Genomic DNA, 18,536 nt, shown 5'->3' with positions numbered 1-18,536 from the left:
CCAATGAGCCACACCAGCTGGGCTAGGCTGTATATTTTTTTTAAAAAAAATTACTCAGGTATTTTTATTCCCTAAGATAGAAAAAACAAAAGAACAATTAATTCATATTCTCAGATTGTGCTGGCTGGAGAGCTGCTTGGTGCTTGAAATACGCATATATATGAAGATTTAAAATTTATCAATTCAATGTACACGTTTGTTTTGTTGATTGAAATTAGTATAATTTTAGTAGTTTTGGATTCTCCATATTTAAAGTAAAAATTCCATTTCAACTTTGATGGCAGGAGATATTTTAGTATAAATGCTATTGGTTGTGCTGCCAGAATCCTGGAATTTCAGACTTTATGTAGGTGTCCAGATTTCTGAAATCCACCAGCCCCAGTCTGGGTCACATTTTGACAAATACATTAACAGTAGTATTTTTTTTGAAAAGCTTTTGGAGTTTTACTTACTCATAGTCCTCTCTCCAGAGGAAGTGGGAAATAAAATAGTATGTGAACATATATTTTAAATCCTATAAATTTATATTAATTTTTCTGAGATACTTTTTTAGAATGTTAGCATGTCCCTTGTTTATTAATCTGGGCATCACAAAACATACATCGGCAATTCCTGTGCTAGAGCCCAAGACCAGCATGTGGAAGATTTTCCAGGAATTGTGACTGTTTTAATAATATCAGCAGGAAGTTCTGCGTTCACCAGGGCCTCTCCAATGTACTCGTCAGCACAATTGAAAGTCGTGTCTTCTCAGGCAGCAGTTTTGGATGGGGCTAGGTCCCTGGTAACACGTCAAACTGAGTTCCACCAGAACCCTTAGCGCAGTAAAAGCAAGGGGACGCATGAAGGAAGAGAGCTCTGACCACAGGAGTAACAGGGTGTGCCAAGTGAGTGATCTCTTAGTGCCTGGAGGGAGGCGTGGAGCGCGCAGTACTCCCGTATTTTGAACTTGCTGAGGCTTAAAATAAGATCGACGGGAGAGGGATGGTCAACAGCCTTGATAGTGTATTAGGAACATCATGACATTTGGAGCTCCAAGAAAAAGAGAAATGTATTAAAAAATCTTTGAAACCTTAAAAAGCAGATGCTTTCAAAGGATCTAGAGTTCTCTCATTTCTAAAACTCTATCTTAAGAAAGACTGCAAGGTTCCTTACAGAATTGAGCAAACATTGAATGATTAGTTTCCCCTATAAGCTGATGTTTATCTAATTGTCAGGTTTGCAAATCCCAGCTTTTAGATCCAGCAGAGCTGATTGGAATCCCTAAAGCAGGGGTCCTCAAGCTTTTTAAACAGGGGGTCAGTTCACTGTCCCTCAGACCGTTGGAGGGCCGGACTATAGTTTAAAAAAAAAACTATGAACAAATTCCTATGCACACTGCACATATCTTATTTTGAAGTAAAAATACAAAACGGGAACAAATACAATATTTGTATTTGCATGTGGCCCACGGGCCATAGTTTGAGGACCCCTGCCCTAAAGCGTCCCCCTGCCTTCCTTGAAGCCAGTGTAGCCATGATTGATTCCATTAATAAAAGCTAATGAATCATTGGCACAAATTAATTTATAATCATTTATAAGTTTTCTTTATTAACTGCTCTACTATATACAACATGTACATGTTTGTTTTTTTTTTCAAGTCAGAATGTTATAGTACAACTGGCCAGTTTTGACTCAGACCTGTCATTCAGCCTTTTGATCTGAATTAAAATGAATCCTCTCTGATTACCACACATATAGAACACTTCAATTAAACAACGACAAAAAAATTTCTCCACTTTTTTATCTGCAGTGTATTGCACTGACCAAGGAAGTGGTGTGTGCGTGCCCACGTTTGAATAATGCGTGGTCTAGACACACCGCAAAGAGGCAGTTAATTTCACACCAGTGAAACAGCAAATGCACGTTGTGTGCTTGTTAGCTACACGCGAGAGGCCTTGAGACTGGTGGGCGGATTTAGATTCACTCAGATGGAAAGGGGAAGAGGGAACTTCGTAAAGCCGTCTGTATCAGAAGGAAGCCTGGAGTTTTGCAGAGCTTTTTACTAGGAGGTGGGCAGACACTCATAGTCACAACCCCTAAAACTCAGTTCACTTAGAACACGGGACTCGGCTAAGCTACCGCACGTGACAGGTAGGAACCCAGGCTCAAAAATCGACCCGACCCGAGTTCAGCTATGCTGGCTTCACAAAGGGACTCTGCCACTTCCTGGTTATAGGACCCTGGACCCTGTAAAATGGGGCCAGTAATTCCTGTCTCGTAGGAAGATGAGAGGATAAATGAGGGGGTCCGTGAAGGGCTGTCATGTCCCTGGTGCTCAGCAATGTCAGCTGCGATGACTAAGCAGGAGGAGGAAGAGATTATTAGCACTGAGCTCTGGAAAAGCAATCCTATAAAATAAAAGGCTAATATGCAAATAGACCAAATGGCAGAACAACCAGGACAACCGAACAACCAGTCGCTATGAAGTGTGCTAACCACCAGGGGGCGTGCACAGAACATGGCAGGCGTCAGCCACAGCGGGATGGTGGAGCAGGTGAGCGGGGGCACCAGACCAAGGCAGGGTGCCAGTCGCTGTCATCAGGGCAAGGCTCTGGTGGTTACTGAAAATTCTTTGCTCCTGTGAGCCACGGTCCCACCCGGTGCTCACACTTGCTGCCGGCGCCAGCCCTGCTCACACCTGCTGCTCACACCCACTGCAGGCACCTGGTGCTGGGTGCCAGCAGTGGATGTGAGCAGCGACTCCAGCACTGGCTGCAGGTGCGAGCGGGGCTGGCACCGTCAGCACATGAGAGTGGTGGCTGTGGGAGCGGGGCTGCCGGCAGAGAGGGGATCGGGGCCATGGCAGGAGGGGCCGGGTGGGGGTGCGGAGGATGGGTCGAGACCCACCCCTGTGCCCACCACAGCCTCGCGGCCCACAGTTCCTTTCAAGGTGCACGAATTCGTGCACTGGGCCCCTAGTTCTAGAATAAGTTTCTGAGTTTCTCTTGGGATTCTTGTTGTGGTTCTGAGGGTTAATGACGACCAGGGGAATAAATAAAGGTGAGGATAAAGATTAGAGGAAGGAGGAAGAGGAGGAGGTGGTGGAAGACCAGGTAGAGGAAGAAGAGAAAGGGGAAGAGGAGGAGAAAGCATCTCTATATTGGGAGGGGGGTCAGAAATTGAGAGGAGGAGGAACAAGCAAGTCTCTCACTTGCTGGGATGGAGCTTCCAGAGCTTGTCTCCATAAATACTCTGCAAAACCCTGATGGGGAAATCCTGGGAGGAAGCCCGGGCTCAAGCAGCAGGGCCAGGCATGCATTTCAGAGCAGAGGAGCGCAGTGAGTAACCTTGGCGACTGAGAAACCTTAGGCTATCGCCTAAGCCCTTTCAGCTGTAACACGGTGCTAACACCTACCTCAGGGAGCTGCTGAAAGGATTATTGAGTGGAATATACAAAGTGTTGAGCACAGTGACTGCTCCATGGTGATGTGAGTTGTTGCCACCAGAGTCCACTTTAAAGTTAGGTATTTAGATGCTGCAGGGACTTGACAGTAAACCAGCTGATACGAGAAGCCAGAACTTCTCGAGATTTATTGGGCTGTAGTTATCGAGAGTGGAACAGGCAGTGAAACTTGGTTTGATAGACAATGCGTTTCGCTGACAAACTGAGTAAGACATGAGCAGAGAGGGAGGGCAGGCATTGTCAGGAGAGGTGGGAGAAATGTAATCTAGAATTGGGTGGAAATCCGTGTTTGGAGGAAATGGATGAGGAAGAGTTCACCCTTATCAAGGTCACTTTGTGGTGACAATAGGACCGTTGGTCAAACGTCCTGCAAAGACAGTTGCATTTAGTTGGACGGGAGTAAATGATTAGAGACCCTGTCCCCAACATGCCACCATTCCCTCTCCCCCCCCCCCCCTGCACCCCCCCCCACCCACCCCGCAAGTGACTGGTCAGATCATGTTTGCAGCTCTAAATCCCGAAGTCATTTTTGCCACCACACTGTGTCCACCTTCCCTAGCAAACTTGTCTATTCTTTCTTCCTTCTCCTTTACCAGTATAGACCAAAAGTCCCAATCGTTTGAAAGCAATGATAACAAAATGAAGACAATGTGTGTTAAAAACAATTTTTAAAAATTAAATAATTTTAAAAATGTATTAAAACTACTCTGATACTATAATGATAGCTACATGTCGTCATACATTTGTCCACAATTTTGTTGTGAGCCCGTAGCTTGACGAGTAGGATCTACCTGGTAAACCATATGTACTGTGTGGGTCTTTCTATTTCTGGTCCCAGAAATGTAGGCTGGATACTTTTTATTATTGTTTGGAAAACGCTTTGGCCTTTCAAGTGGACATGTTCACAGAGCACAGCCCTTGCCCCTGTGCTGGCTGGCAGGCTGTGCTTCCGTGCTTTTTCTCTGCTCCCTCCTTTTATACTATGTTTCCAAAAATAGTTGTGTTTTAAGTGATTCTCATTAGAGACATTGGCCTAATGATTTTTTTATCCTCAGTTAAACTGTGCCCCTTCACTCCCCAAGGGAGTGAAGCTTCTCCCGTAACCATTGCATGGCACCACATACTTACCTATAGAACAGTACCTTTCACATTAAATTCAGGGCGAAATTAGGGATTGGGTCTTTTAAAAAAATAAATTATAAAAGGCAAGACTATGGAAGCAATTAAAAGATCAGTGGTTGCCAGGAGTCGGGTGGAGAAAAGGGATGAGTAGGCAGAGCACAGAGGATTTCAGGACAGTAAAACTACAGTGGGGCCTTGACTTACGAGTGTCCCAACTAACGAGTTTTTCGAGATACGAAAATCAGTCTCTCGGCCGATTTTTTGCTTTGAGTTGCGAGCTAACTGTTACGAGCCAGCTTCAGATACCCCACCGCTAGTTGGCGCAGTGAACGTCACAGTGAACGCCACAACATCAGCCCAGCATCACATGTCTCACTCGTTCACTTTTTGATTTGACATACGAGTAATTTGAGTTACGAGCTCCATCATGGAACGAATTAAACTCGTAAGTCAAGGCCCTACTGTACTCTGATACTATAATGATGGATACATGTCATTATACATTTGTCCACATCCACAGAATGTACAACACCAAGAGTGAACCCTGATGTAGACTGTGGACTTAGGAGAATTATGACATGTCAATGTTCGTTCATCCCTGATCACAAATGTACCACTCTGGAGAGTGACATTGATGACTGGGAGACTACGGATGTGTGGGAGGAAGGGTACATGGGAAATGTCTGTACCTTGCTCTTTGTTGTGAACCTAAAACTGTTTTTTTAAAAAGTCTTTAAAAATAAATGATAGGTGCCCTAGCCGGTTTGGCTCACTGGATAGAGCATCGGCCTGGGGACTGAAGGGTCCCAGGTTCGATTCCAGTCAAGGGCATGTAGCTTGGTTGCGGGCACATCCCCAGTAGGGGGTGTGCAGGAGGCAGCTGGTCGATGCTTCTCTCTCATCGATGTTTCTAACTCTCTCTCCCTCTCCCTTCCTTTCTGTAAAAAATCAATAAAATATATATTAAAAATAAAAAATAAATGATAGATAGCTAGATTGATATGTGTTTGAGGTTGGGGAAGGAAAGATAGACAGATATGTGTTTGAGGTTGGAGAAGGAATTCACATAGTCTAGAAAGGTAGAAGTCAGTAAAATAAAAGAACACTGCTGTTAATGTCTAGTACCCAGCGCCTCGTGAGTTGTAAAGGATCTATTATCTTGAAAGCCGTGGAAAGCCATCACAGGTTTTTAAGCAGCAGAATGAGAGGGATTTGGAGAAGAAGGGACTGTAGGCCAGATGGTCACTGGGAAACTATTGCTTTGGGGGGTAACAGTGGCAAAGAGAGGGGAGGATGGAGGTAGAATGTACAGGACTCACACACCTGTTGCTGAAGAGAAGGGGGAAAGGTGATGACTGTGTTTCTGGTTCCTTTAAACTGCTGACCTGACTGTCCACCACAGATGCAATATGATACTGTGTTACCATTTAAAGCAGAAAAAAGGCAGATGGCTAAGTCTACTTTTTTTTTTAAAGACCACATCTAGAAAATGCAACAACATGATATATACATTGGAAGTCATTTTTTTCCCATAAATGCAATTTAAAAATGCTCAATCTGTAGAATGGCAAAGATAGTTTGCATAACGATACTTCTCACATAGAGGCGGGGCCTGTAGAACTGAACCAGGCCTAGGAAGGACCGTAAAATAAGGCTGATACAGGGAGAGAAAGTGTGCAGGTTGGTAGGCAGGCACTCTTTTCAGGAGTGGGACAGGCTGCAGTGAAGCCGGGCAGCCATATCTAATGGACCCACATTTTATCACCCAGGCGGCATTTTGTGTACAAGGGTCCGCATTCTCTGTGACCTGAGGTGCACCCTCTCCCTCCCTCTGAACTTCTGAAGGCAGTGGAAGCTTGAGGTACTTGCGACTTTCTCACGTGTGCAAAGACTAGAAAACAGGATTGCCCAGACATTCCTGAGAGTGATGATGCGCAAGGGATTGTACTACATGGGTTGTGAGATACTGTGAAATGTAAGATATAGATCTTACCCCCTCAGAGTTTACTGTCTATTCTGATTAAATTATAGAATCTTGAAAAACATTCCTTCAAACAACCATGTTATTTACTTTTAAAATATATATATCAAGCTAGAGGCCCAGTGCACAAAAATTGTGCACATGTAGGGTCCCTAGCAGTTGCCGGCTGTGGCCAGGGCCTTCCTTTGTTCCAAGCTGCCCCCTGGTAGTCAACGCACGTCATAGCGAGCGATCTAACTCCCGGTTGGTTGAACGCCCGAGGGGACACTTTATATTAGGCTTTTATATATTTAGACAGGGGAGGGGTTTTCTATGGGGCTGTCAGTAATATTTTCACAAAACATGCTAAAAGTAGATTTTGCACTTTAATTCATTTCTGTCTCTATTTCTCTCTCCTGCTAGATAATTTCCAGGACCAGATGAAAAGGGAACTAGCCTACCGAGAAGAAATGGTGCAACAGCTACAAATTGTAAGTTGCATTCTACTTTAAAATAAAGGCAGCTGAATGGGCTTGTTTAGAAACTGTTCATGTTTTTGCTGTGAAAGCCTTTGGTCCACCCACTTCTCAGCTGGTTTACATGCTAATTACCAAGAGATTTACTTAGACACAGGATAAGCAGATGTGTCAGTACGCTTCCTCGGTATGTAACTACCTACCATGTGTTAATAGACAGATGTGTACATTGTCTCTGTGGGGGAACCAGAGGTACCTGCATCGTCTTCTGCTGCACAAACTTCCCAACACAGTGCTGGGATGCACCAGACACTCCGTGGAGGCCACTGTCTCCCATCTTCCTCCCTCTCCCCTTCACTCCCCAGATCAGGGCCAGGCTCTCCACAGTCAATAGAATGATGTGTGAACACTATTAATCAATTAAATTCACTTGAAGGACAATGAAAAGAAAAGAATTCTTTCCAAACAAAGTGTGTTACTCTAGCCTAATCATCTCTAAAAGTGGACACTAAGATCTATTTCTAGGGAAACAGGAAGATGTCTGATAAATAAATGCAGTGGGTTTTCTTTTTGGTTTGGTTTTTTCCTTCTGAATTCCTCGCCTTTTGTCCCCCTGCAGATACATCTGGTATTATTCACTAGCACCTTTAAAGCAGTCTCCCCTGCCTGGCCAGTGTGGCTCAGTGGTTGAGCACCAGCCTACGCGCTAAGACAGTGGTTCTCAACCTTCTGGCCCTTTAAATACAGTTCCTCATATTGTGACTCAACCATAACATTATCTTTGTTGCTACTTCATAACTGTAATGTTGCTACTGTTATGAATCGTAATGTAAAATATCTGATATGCAGGATGGTCTTAGGCGACCCCTGTGAAAGGGTCGTTCGACCGCCAAAGGGGTCGCGACCCACAGGTTGAGAACCGCTGAGCTAAGAGGTCACGGTTCAGTTCCTGATCAGGGCACATGCCCCGGTTGCAGGCTCGATCCCCAGTGTGGAGCGTGCAAAAGGCAGCCAATCAATGAATCTCATCATTGATGTTTCTGTCTCCCTTTCTCTCTTCCTCTCTGAAATCAATGAAAAATATACACCTTTAAAAAGGCAGTCTCCCCAGCCTCCTCCTTCTCATGCGTGGGATGGGGAAATGATCTCTGCTCAGTATTTGTAAGATATTTGTAATCACCCGGGTAAAACATACACTGCTTCTCCGTACTCTTCATAGCATGATTATTATAATTTGGGTGGCTAGGCATTTCTGGCCCATGTTATCCTTATCCCATTAAGCATGTGTCTTTGCATACCCACCTGTCGTGTCTAAAGAGACAGGTATCTAGCTCTCTGTCAGGACTATCTAAGAAGGATGGTTATTAACCTTTGCTTTCTGCATGGAAGGAGCCATGCTCGTGCTGGGAGGCATTTTTAAAGCAACCCGTGCTTCATGTTTCTCTCCATTCCGGGCTCTGTTAACAGTGCTGCTTGTCAGTCTTAACGCCCCGCTGAGGTTTTCCTCCATCTCAAAGTGCCGGTTCACAACTCTCAGTTCTGAAAACCACCTCAACGTAAAGTGCCTCTTAAACAGGATCTTTCTTCTTGTTCTGCTTCTGTGTGTGTTCGGGTTTTTTGTTTGGTTTGTTTGTTTGTTTGTTGCACTTAAATTCACTGGGAGCAAAAGGATTTTCCTGATCTCCTACAAGGATTAAAATATACATATAGCTTTTCACAATAAGAACTAGTAATTACTTACTATGAATATACTTACTGTTTTCTTTGTTCAAAGGAAGAATTTTAAAAAATAGAATTGGAGAGTGATATAAAATTTTAAGACCTTACTGGCTTTATTCAGGGTATTGTTTTCAGATTCTTAAAACAAAAATTGTCCCAAATCAAACCAAAAACTTGTGATTTCAGGCTGGTGGGTCTAGCAAAATGGGCATTAAGAAAGGAAACTATTGCCCTAACCGGTTTGGCTCAGTGGATAGAGCATCGACCTGCGGACTCAAGGGTCCCAGGTTCGATTCTGGCCAAGCGCATGTACCTTGGTTGAAGTCACATCCCCAGTAGGAGGTGTGCAGGAGGCAGCTGATCGATGTTTCTCTCTCATCGATGTTTCTAACTCTCTATCTCTCTCCCTTCCTCTCTGTAAAAAAATCAATAAAATATATTTAAAAAAAAAAAAGAAAGGAAACTATTTACTTCAGTGCCCCTGTTTAAGGCTAGTTATGTAACTTAAACATCTTAATTTTCTTTGACATTTCGTTTCTTTAGTAAAAGAGGAAATGCTATTGCATTCATGTAATAAACAGGCAGTATTGATAGAAGAAAAAAAATGTCTCATGTCTTTTGAGATAGTTGGTACATAGAAGATACAAATTGGTATTACTAAACATTTTTATTCTGTATTTAAAAATATTTTATCATAGGTATGTATTTATCTAGACAAGTGTTATTAACTCACATTCTTCTAGATAGTAAATTACTTCTTGTTGTAAATTAAATTCTTTGGGAGAAGCTAGAATTTTTACCCCTAGGCCTGTAGGTTTAAGTCCTGAAATCCTCAAAGGCATATCCAGGCTAACAACATAAAAATTGATGAAATAGACATGACTTGTCCCTCCTGTTTCTTCCTCTTCTTCAGCGTCTCCTCCCATAAGATACCGAGAGCTTCTTGCTGCCTCTGGCACCCAAGAAACATTTCTTGAATGAATCACTACTCACGAATGCCCCCTGCCCCAATTCTGATATTCTCATATAGCAGTCCTCTTAATTCTTTTCCAGATTTCCCTGGTTTGGTCATGACGTTCTCAAATGTTCTTTTGTGCTAAGTAACTACTACCCAAACTACAAAAGGAAGGTGTAGTATTGAATTATAGGAAGCTTATGTATTACTGTTCTGTCCTTATAACTAACAGACACAAGCTTCAAGGCCTACAAACTTGAGTTCAAGACTCATCCCATATAGTCCATTAAGTGTTAGTTCTTCAACCAAAGGGAGCTGTTGGAAGGTCTAGCCTAGTGCCCAGATAGGGATGTAGTAAGGAGGAAGTATGTAATGAGCATGAAATGCCCACACAAGTCATAAAACGCTATGCCAATATGAGTAACATCCCTTCTCAAAGGGGCACTTTCATAGTGGAACTGTTTCAGCCTTGGTGGCTGGAGATATTTTTGTGCAGGATGACCTGTGTTCACGTTATGCCATCTGCTTTGGAACTGAGGCAGCAGACTCAAGTTTATTTGAACAGGAATTCATCTAATCCCTTATTCAGCTTGTTTTATTTGCTAAAGTACCTGTGGGAAATGCCTTTAGAAAATTATATCTGAAGATTATCAGGAAGTTGCTAGGTATCATAACTATTGACTTTCCCAATATTTTAGTTGAATGACCTAACTCATCTGTAAATATGGTTACATACTTTGTTCCCCAAGAACCCGACAGTTTACTCAAAATTATTTTAATATTTAAAGTTTACGGAATATATATTACAGAATAGTCCTCTGCCTACAGAATAGGCATTTTTCCCTTTGGATGAGATAAAAACCCACTCTATCCTGCAATAATGGAGAATTCAAATATATTAAAATCATCATATTTTGTAACAATTCCCATAGACCCACGATGTATTTATACTATGTCGTTACAGTGTTCTTATTCAAAAGATGATATCGAAAGCATCTTGGGTGCCATTGCTGTAGAAAGAAAACTTATGAATTTCTTTGGCTCCTGCATGTTTAGATTCTCCACTGACTGTAATTTCTGCACCATTGCTTCCTTTTCCAGTTTGTTAAATGCAAGTTATGATGACTGCAGAGTCAAATGCTTGACTCTCCTTGTGCATTTTTCTCAGTGTCAGATTTAAAGCATGTGTATCTTTAACATTTATACATGACCACAAGCTAACTTTTACAATAGCTTAAAATTAGAGTTTTATAGCACTTAACGCCGTTTGTGTTAAAGCTTCCCTTCCCCCACTCCTGCCCTAGGTTTACAAGTGCTTAAAATGTTTCATTGCTAAACCAGATTTATTTAGACAACCTAAGAAATATAGTCCTCTCACTATAAACCAAATACAAAAGTTACAGAATTTAGCAAGTTCATGAAGATGTTACTGTTTAGTATAATGTAGAGCCACAGATTTCTCATTCACAAGTAAACTGTGATTTTAGGAAAAATGTGTTTCACTTTATAAACAAAATGAATTACCCCTTAGGGTTAAGAAGAAAGTGAAGAAACTTCATAAACACATACATTGTTTTATGTCAAGTATATCTCAATTTTTTTTTAAAGGTGAAGATATTTTGCTCTCTATAACCCTTTGATTTAGGTTTTTCTAAGAACTGGACTCCTATATAATAAAAACCTAATATGCAAATCAACCGAACAGCAGAACGACCGATCGGCCCTGATCGCCAGCCAGGCCTAGGGACTTTACCCATGCACAAATTTCATGCATCGGGCCTCTAGTATAATATAATTTACAATACAAGCTGAGACTATTATGATGCCTTCATAATCTTTTTATTTTTCATTGCTAATTTGGCAACAATTTTTTTAAGCAAGTGCATTTATATATAAGCCACTACTGTCTATTTGTTGAAGACGTGGTCTGTTTTAGTCATAGTTCTTGAAGGACGTGCTGCAGCAAAGAGCACATGATAAATGACGACCCAGATTCACATCCTTGAAACTTGCTGGATTGCTGAAGAGGAGCACAGATGGAGCAAATGCACTAGGCTTAAAGTGCCCTCTGCTGTTTGTCCAGAATGCTGCAGTCACAGTTGCACGCAGCCAAGGGTGAAAGGTCTCAAAGTTCTCCATTAAAAGCCTCGAGTAAATGTACCACAGCTTTTTTATTCACTCATCTACTGATGGGCACTTGTGGGCTGCTTCCAGGTCTTGGCTGCTGTAAATAATGCTGCAATGAACATAGGGGTGCATGTCTTCTTTTGAATTAGTGTTTCAGATTTCTTAGGATATATTCCCAGAAGTAGAATTGCTGAGTGAGAAGGCAGTTCCATTTTTCATTTTTTGAGGTAACTCTATGCTGCTTTCCACAGTGGCTGCACCAGTCTGCATTCCCACCAACAGTGCACGAGGGTTCCCTTTTCTCCACATTCTCGCCAACACTTGTTTGTTGATTTGTTGATGATGGCCATTCTGACAGGTGTGAGGTGGCCTGGAGTATTATGCTAAGTGAAAGACAAATAACTTATGATTTTACTTACATGTGGAATCTAATGTACAAAATAAACTAACAACAAAATAAAGACAGAATCATAGATACAGAGAACAGACTGACAGCTGTCAGAGGGGAGGGAGGTTCGGGGGCTAGGTAAAAAAGGTGAAGGGATTAAGCAAAAAACAAAACAGAAAAGCTCATAGGCGGTATGGCGATGACCAGAGGGAAATGAGTGGGGATAAATGGTGATGGAAGGAGACCTGGCGTGAGGTGGTGAACACACAATACAGGATACAATGAGGTATTATAGCAGTGATTTTCAACCATGTGCACAAGAGAATATTTAAAATATGCAATGCCATTTAGTCAGGGGCACTGACCTTTCTTCCCTTAGATCAGTGGTTCTCAACCTTCCTAATGCCGCGACCCTTTAATACAGTTCCTCATGTTGTGGTGACCCCCAACCATAAAATTATTTTTGTGGCTACTTCATAACTGTAATTCTGCTACTGTTATGAATCGTACTGTAAATATCTGATATGCAGGATGTATCTAGGCGACCCCTGTGAAAGGGTCGTTCGACCCCCATAGGGGTCGCAACCCACAGGTTGAGAACTGCTGCCTTAGATTGTCAAATAAAAAAAATGATAACAGCAATGGCAATAGCTGTCCAGAGTGAATGAGTCAAAATTATTTTTTGTCAGATTGGCAAAAAATATATAGTTTTGGTGTGCCACAGAATTTTAGTAATTAGTTTATATGTGCCATGAGATAAAAAAGGTTCAGAATTGCTGTTAATAGAATTGTACATCTAGAACAAATATTTTTATTAACCAATGTCACCCCAATAAGTTCAATAGAAATAAAAAAATTTTTTAAAGCCTCAAGTAAAATCGTGTTGATCAGTAGATTCGTACTAATGTTTCATTCATGTAAACTTGAAAAAAGCAGTTTACAACTTTGTGATGATGGGAATGGTGCTTCCTTGCAGGAAGGGAGCAGTAGGTCTTCCTCGTTGCTGGAAAAAACGCTCCTTCTGTAGGAAGGGCATAGCCCTTCAGTGATACCTCTTTCCTTGGAGATTCTCCCATTTTCATTGGGATGTGAACTTGCCCAGATTCCTATCTTCTCAACCCAGAGAATTTTGTATGTATTTTACATTTTTTTTAAAGTAGGTCGAACAGTTACTTTTTTTACACTATATTTTTCAAAAAATAACTCTGGGCCACTAGAGGATTTTGGTTTTGTGGCTAAATATGAAGCTAAAGGAAGTCCCTGCGCGTCAGAGGACTTGAGCAAGTCTGGGCTTCTGTACAGTCTGCCTTAAGGTTCTCCAGCAGTCGACAGACTTGGGCTATCCCGGGACCTTTTCCAATTATTGATCTATTGCTATGCATCTTGGCAATAACATTACTTTGTTCCTTAGTTATATGGCCTCTTCTCATCTTTCTCCTTTCAAATGTTGACCCACCTGAATGTCTGAGCTTAGGTGAACTCTCTCTTGGCACAAACTAAGAAGTTTATCTTTTTTGGAAAGCTCTCCATACTTTTGACAGACTAGAGTCAACTAGGTAATTTAGAAGTTACATAATAACTTTAAGGGGTGTTTTTGTCCATGCCAGTCTTGGTGTCGTGTAAGTTGGTCAAAATGAAAAGAAGGCTTTTGTAAGTTCTATTATAGGAACTTTATGTGGAATAATTAACTTAAGTGGAGCCCCTAGGATCCTGAGCTCCCATGCTTGGAGTATTTGCTGAGGTCTCTGTAAACCCAATATTGCATTTCGTGGAATCTTAAGTATTGTCAGTTGTGAGAGGCAACATGACTTGATGGATCACAAGAAAAGAAGCTTTCGACTCTTGTTCTAAGACACCATCAATTATAAAAACCCAATTTTAGAGATGTTAAAATGTGAGGGGGGAAAGTGTATTAATAGAATCAATGAAATAGGGTAGCTCTCATTAACAACTGGGCCATGTTCTAATATATTACCATTCATGATTTAGGACTTTGAGTAAAAAAGACATGATTTTTAGCTTGCAACCTTTTGCCTTTTGCCTTGTTTTTGTTTAGCTTTTATTTCATCTTGTTTTGGGGGGGGGGGGGGCGGGGGCAGGGGGAATGCAACAGAAAATGTTTGAGTGGAGATAATTCCTGACCCAGGTTTAAATTCCAACCTGGAGATTTGGGATCAAATGTTCTCACTTGGAAATGTCCTCTCTTTGTCCTGAGTCCTTTGTTCCTTCTCAGGTTTCCATCTTAATGAAATGCTACATTGTTGTTTCTGAAAAGGAAGGAAGGAAGGAAGGAAGGAAGGAAGGGAGGAAGGAAGGAAGGAAGGGAGGGAGGGAGGGAGGGAGGGAGGGAGGGAGGGAGGGAGGGAGGGAGGGAGGAAAGAAGGAGGAAGGAAGGGATGGGAGGGAGGGAAAGGAAAGAAAAAATAATTCTGATTTAGATCTAAAAGTAGGGCCCTTCAGGCAGTTTTCTTTGGGGTAGGATGAGATAGCCCAGGTTGATGTTGACTTAACTATACAAGAAGTGCCCGGCACAGAGCAGATGCTCACTAAATCATTAACAGTATCTAATCTTGATGTTGAGGACTCTTGCTAATTGAGAGGGGGCACAAATATATTCTTTCAGGTAATTCCTTGTAACCCAAGGTTTGCATAATTTCTGCTTGTTATCCTAAATAACAGAATTCCTTTAAGTCTCTGTTCTTTCATGCACCTAGAGAGAGGTGATCCATGTGCTTTGGCATATAGCAGCATGCACCACAACGGAAAACGAAGATTCAGTGTGTCTGTGTTAATAGCAGGTGTAGCATGACCTAGACTGAAAAGAAGAGGTAACTAGAGTAGGTCCCCATGTAACTGTCCTTGTCATAGGTATCCAGCTGATCTCAGCTCACGTCCTAAAATACGAGATTAGGACACTGAACTTTTTATGGTGCTATATGAATCATTAATTTCAATGCTGCTATCCATGCCCTTTATCAGATATGCACCTATCAGATACATCCATGTTGTGGTTGTGTATAAAAATAGTGATACGGTTATTTTAATCTTGTTTTCCATTGAAAAGACTGTTTGATTCAACTAACCAGTTATTACAGCAAAATGGTCCAGCTAATCTTAGTCACTAATGTGATTGTACATTTGTAGCTCCTTCCATTAATAAAGGTTCTTATTTATGGACTGGTATAAAAGCAGAGCAAAACATAAATATGCTGGGAATGATGGGAATATATATATAAGTATTAAAAAACATTGCCTAATTGAATGACAATAATTTTATTTCCCTTGTTGCTTTTACATAACAGCCATATTTTGTGTAACATCCTAGAAGGTTGAGTAGTTATTTCTTTGTGTATAAAATAGATTCGAATCCTTAGAGTTCTGCATTAAGCTTTGTAATGATGCTGGTAAGTAACATAATGATAGAATACCTTAACTGGGGTTAGTGCAGAGGCGAATCTAAATAATATATGTCGTCCAGTTTCAACCATTTGAATTTTCTAATGAAAAGTAGCATATCAAATGTGATAGGCTTTCATTCAGTGCCCCAGAGGTGACAAGTACTTTCAGGTGTATCCAGGTAGATTTCTCACGGGTCATATTTTCCATTCAGTGCAATTATTTCTGATGCTCCTTTAGTAGTTACTGGGAAATGACCCAGAGTAGTAGTTTGTGTTTAGTTAGTTAATCTAACTTGCGATGTATAATGATAGTATTATTTCATCACTCCACTTAAATGAAAGGTTACATTGAACTAGTTTGTAAACACGTTCTTGTTTGGTGACCTTGGACATACATGATAACATAACTTTGTTTTTGTACCTCAATAAAAAATAAGAATGCCATATTATTAAATGCAAAATCTTGAAAACTTCTGTGAGTGAAATGTCACAGAGTAGCCTCAGAGACAAGCTATAGCAACAGCCCAGTGTGCTCACCTGTCCTGTCCTGGTCGTGCTTTTTAACAGGTCTTAGGAGTGTGATGCCTTGAAAGATCCATACTGCTGAGCTGATAGAGACCTTTCCTCCTCAGGGAAGACCCACTGGCATTCGAATTGTTAGGCATGACGAAAGGTCTCCCTTGCACATATGTCTCCAACATTGGCTTACCTGCAGAGTTTTGCTTGTTTTTATCTTACAGATCCCCTATGCAGCAAGCTTGATCAGGAAAGAAAAGCTTGGTGCCCATCTCAGCAAAAGTTAAACGGTGAGTTCCCCGGAGGGAAGAGATTTTCCCGAACTCCCTGACTGTATTGGTTGGCCAGGTTCTTTATTGATGTCTTTGAAATAGCCCAATAGGTTGGTAAAGCTGTATCCTGTGTTTAAGCCAGTACACTAATGAACTTCATTATATCTGGGCATGAGACTTCCTAAATGAACGGCTAAATGGGTCTTATAAATTCTATGGAAATTTTATAAAATGAAAGAAGTTCTCTATTCAGTCTGTAGGAATGACCTTCATTCTGTTTTGAGGTTTTCTGCTGTTTCTGGTTCTACCTGACACCCTGATCACTGCCCCTCGAGAGTAATTACTGCACCTGGAGTGTCAGCAGTCATGCTTAATGTCTCATCTTCTCAGGCTCGCTCTTGCTTCCAAAGAGTCTTCCTTGAATCTGATTTTGAGTGAATTACTGATAGGTGGTGAGATGACCACTATAGACCTGTGAGAGCTTCTGCTTTATTCTTTCCCTAAACCAATAATAGTTTCTCTATAGCTGAAGCCAGGTTCAAGGTTGCATCCCCAGCAACAATTTGAAAGACAAATACTCTGGGCTCCTAAGGGAAAGAACACAGTGAAAATTCAATGACTATATTCGGAATATAACTAAACATTTCAAAAGCAACTTTTTTATTTTTATGGAAGAAGACATATAGTTATTAGAATGTTAGGGATGAAAAAACTAGGATTTTGTTTTTCCTGTAACAATATGTTAGGATGACTTAACAATTGGAATTGCTAAATCAGAAAAGTAACAAGATGATAGAGTACCTCAGATGGCAGAGGTAGCTTTTGTAAATGTTCATGGCCAACTAGAATTGTGATCATTTGTCAGTTTGGCCATTCCCATCAGAATGGTTCTTCCCACTTCTTCCCTCTGGAACATACTTTCAACTCAATGGAATTTATTGGCAAAAATAATTCCGATCGTACAATACAGGCTCGTAGTTTCTTCTCTTTCTTTCATGCATATCAAAAGCATCCTCTTCTCTGGGCAAATGACAGTCCCACTTCTTGCCATCATCTATAGTAGTGGTAATCTTTGTCTTAATTATGTCACATTTCATCTGGAGATCAAAACTCTTTCCAAGACATACTCTCATTCATATGCTTTCTCTTCATTTTACGCACAGGGAACTGAGGTACAGTGAAGAGATGTGATCTTTTATGTCTGTGTTGCAAAGCCAGGACTCCTGACTTCAGATCCAGTGCCTACTTTCTTCTAATGTATGCATTTCCTTTCTTCTGTGAGCAGATATTTCTGCAACAGAGATGGTCAAATAATTAGTTATTTTGTTTTCATCTCCATGAAGTCATACACAAGTATTTTTCTTAAATCTGAAGTTGACTTTGGGCAATGTTGCATTACAGTACACAGGTTTGCACCAGCAGTGTGAAATGAATAATTTTAGAACATTCAAACTCCAGTAAATCTTAACCCAGAATATCAAGGAATACAAGGCACGAATCATCCAAATTGATACTGATAAACCCAAAGTGTCAAAGTAATTGTCTTTCAAATCAAAGAAAATATATTAGGATGTTTTTGTTAGTAACCTTTAATGGAAGTAGAACAAATTCAGCAAAGTCTACAAATGATAAAGTCATGCAAGTCATACAATACATGTGTCTGGCTTCTTGTACTCCATATTTGTGAGATTCATCCATTAGAATGTAGTTTGATTTATACTTAGGAACTTCAATAAACTCTCTTTTTACTCCTTCCACTTCCCCAACTCATCTTCCTTGCTTGTCAGACCTGAGCTGCTCTGACACCTACAAATGAAGATTCACTGCCCAGAAACCACGCCTCTGAGGGTGACAAAGCATCCAGCTAGGTGGCAAAAAAAGATTGATTTGTGTTTAGTAACTAATGCTTCCTCCATGCTGATTTTGTTTCCATCCTTGCAGACAACAGGGATTTCTCTAAGTAGACCCTGGTGCTTTCAGAAGATTAGTGGTTACTTAAATGCTGAGCTAAATCAGCCAAGCAGAGAATCACGACCATATTGTTAGAGGCAGTATTTGATTCTCAACATGCCAAGCCTGCAAGGAATTACCCCAAGAGAGATTACAAAATAAAAATCATTACACTGAGGGAGGGAGACAAATTCTGTCTTGCTGAGTGACC

The 18,536-nt window shown here is 41.1% G+C and overlaps 1 protein-coding gene across 1 annotated transcript in view; it reads left to right on the top strand.

Annotated features, from left to right (window-relative positions):
* The window catches only part of SKOR2 (SKI family transcriptional corepressor 2), a gene marked incomplete at both ends in the record, with an annotated part of 33,963 nt that extends 17,573 nt beyond the window's left edge, over positions 1–16,390 (top strand). The window contains 2 exons of the mRNA XM_081096924.1: positions 6,948–7,015; positions 16,328–16,390. Coding sequence (XP_080953050.1) covers positions 6,948–7,015; positions 16,328–16,390 — 131 coding nt within the window. The remainder of the gene's footprint in view (positions 1–6,947; positions 7,016–16,327) is intronic.
* Between the last annotated feature and the right edge of the window lie 2,146 nt (positions 16,391–18,536).

This window comes from Myotis nattereri (genome assembly GCF_964212035.1).
Source record: "Myotis nattereri genome assembly, chromosome: 8".
NCBI classification, from domain to species: Eukaryota; Metazoa; Chordata; class Mammalia; order Chiroptera; family Vespertilionidae; genus Myotis; species Myotis nattereri.
The sequence above is the reverse complement of the archived record's forward strand: the minus strand, read 5'-3'. Positions and strand labels throughout refer to the sequence as shown.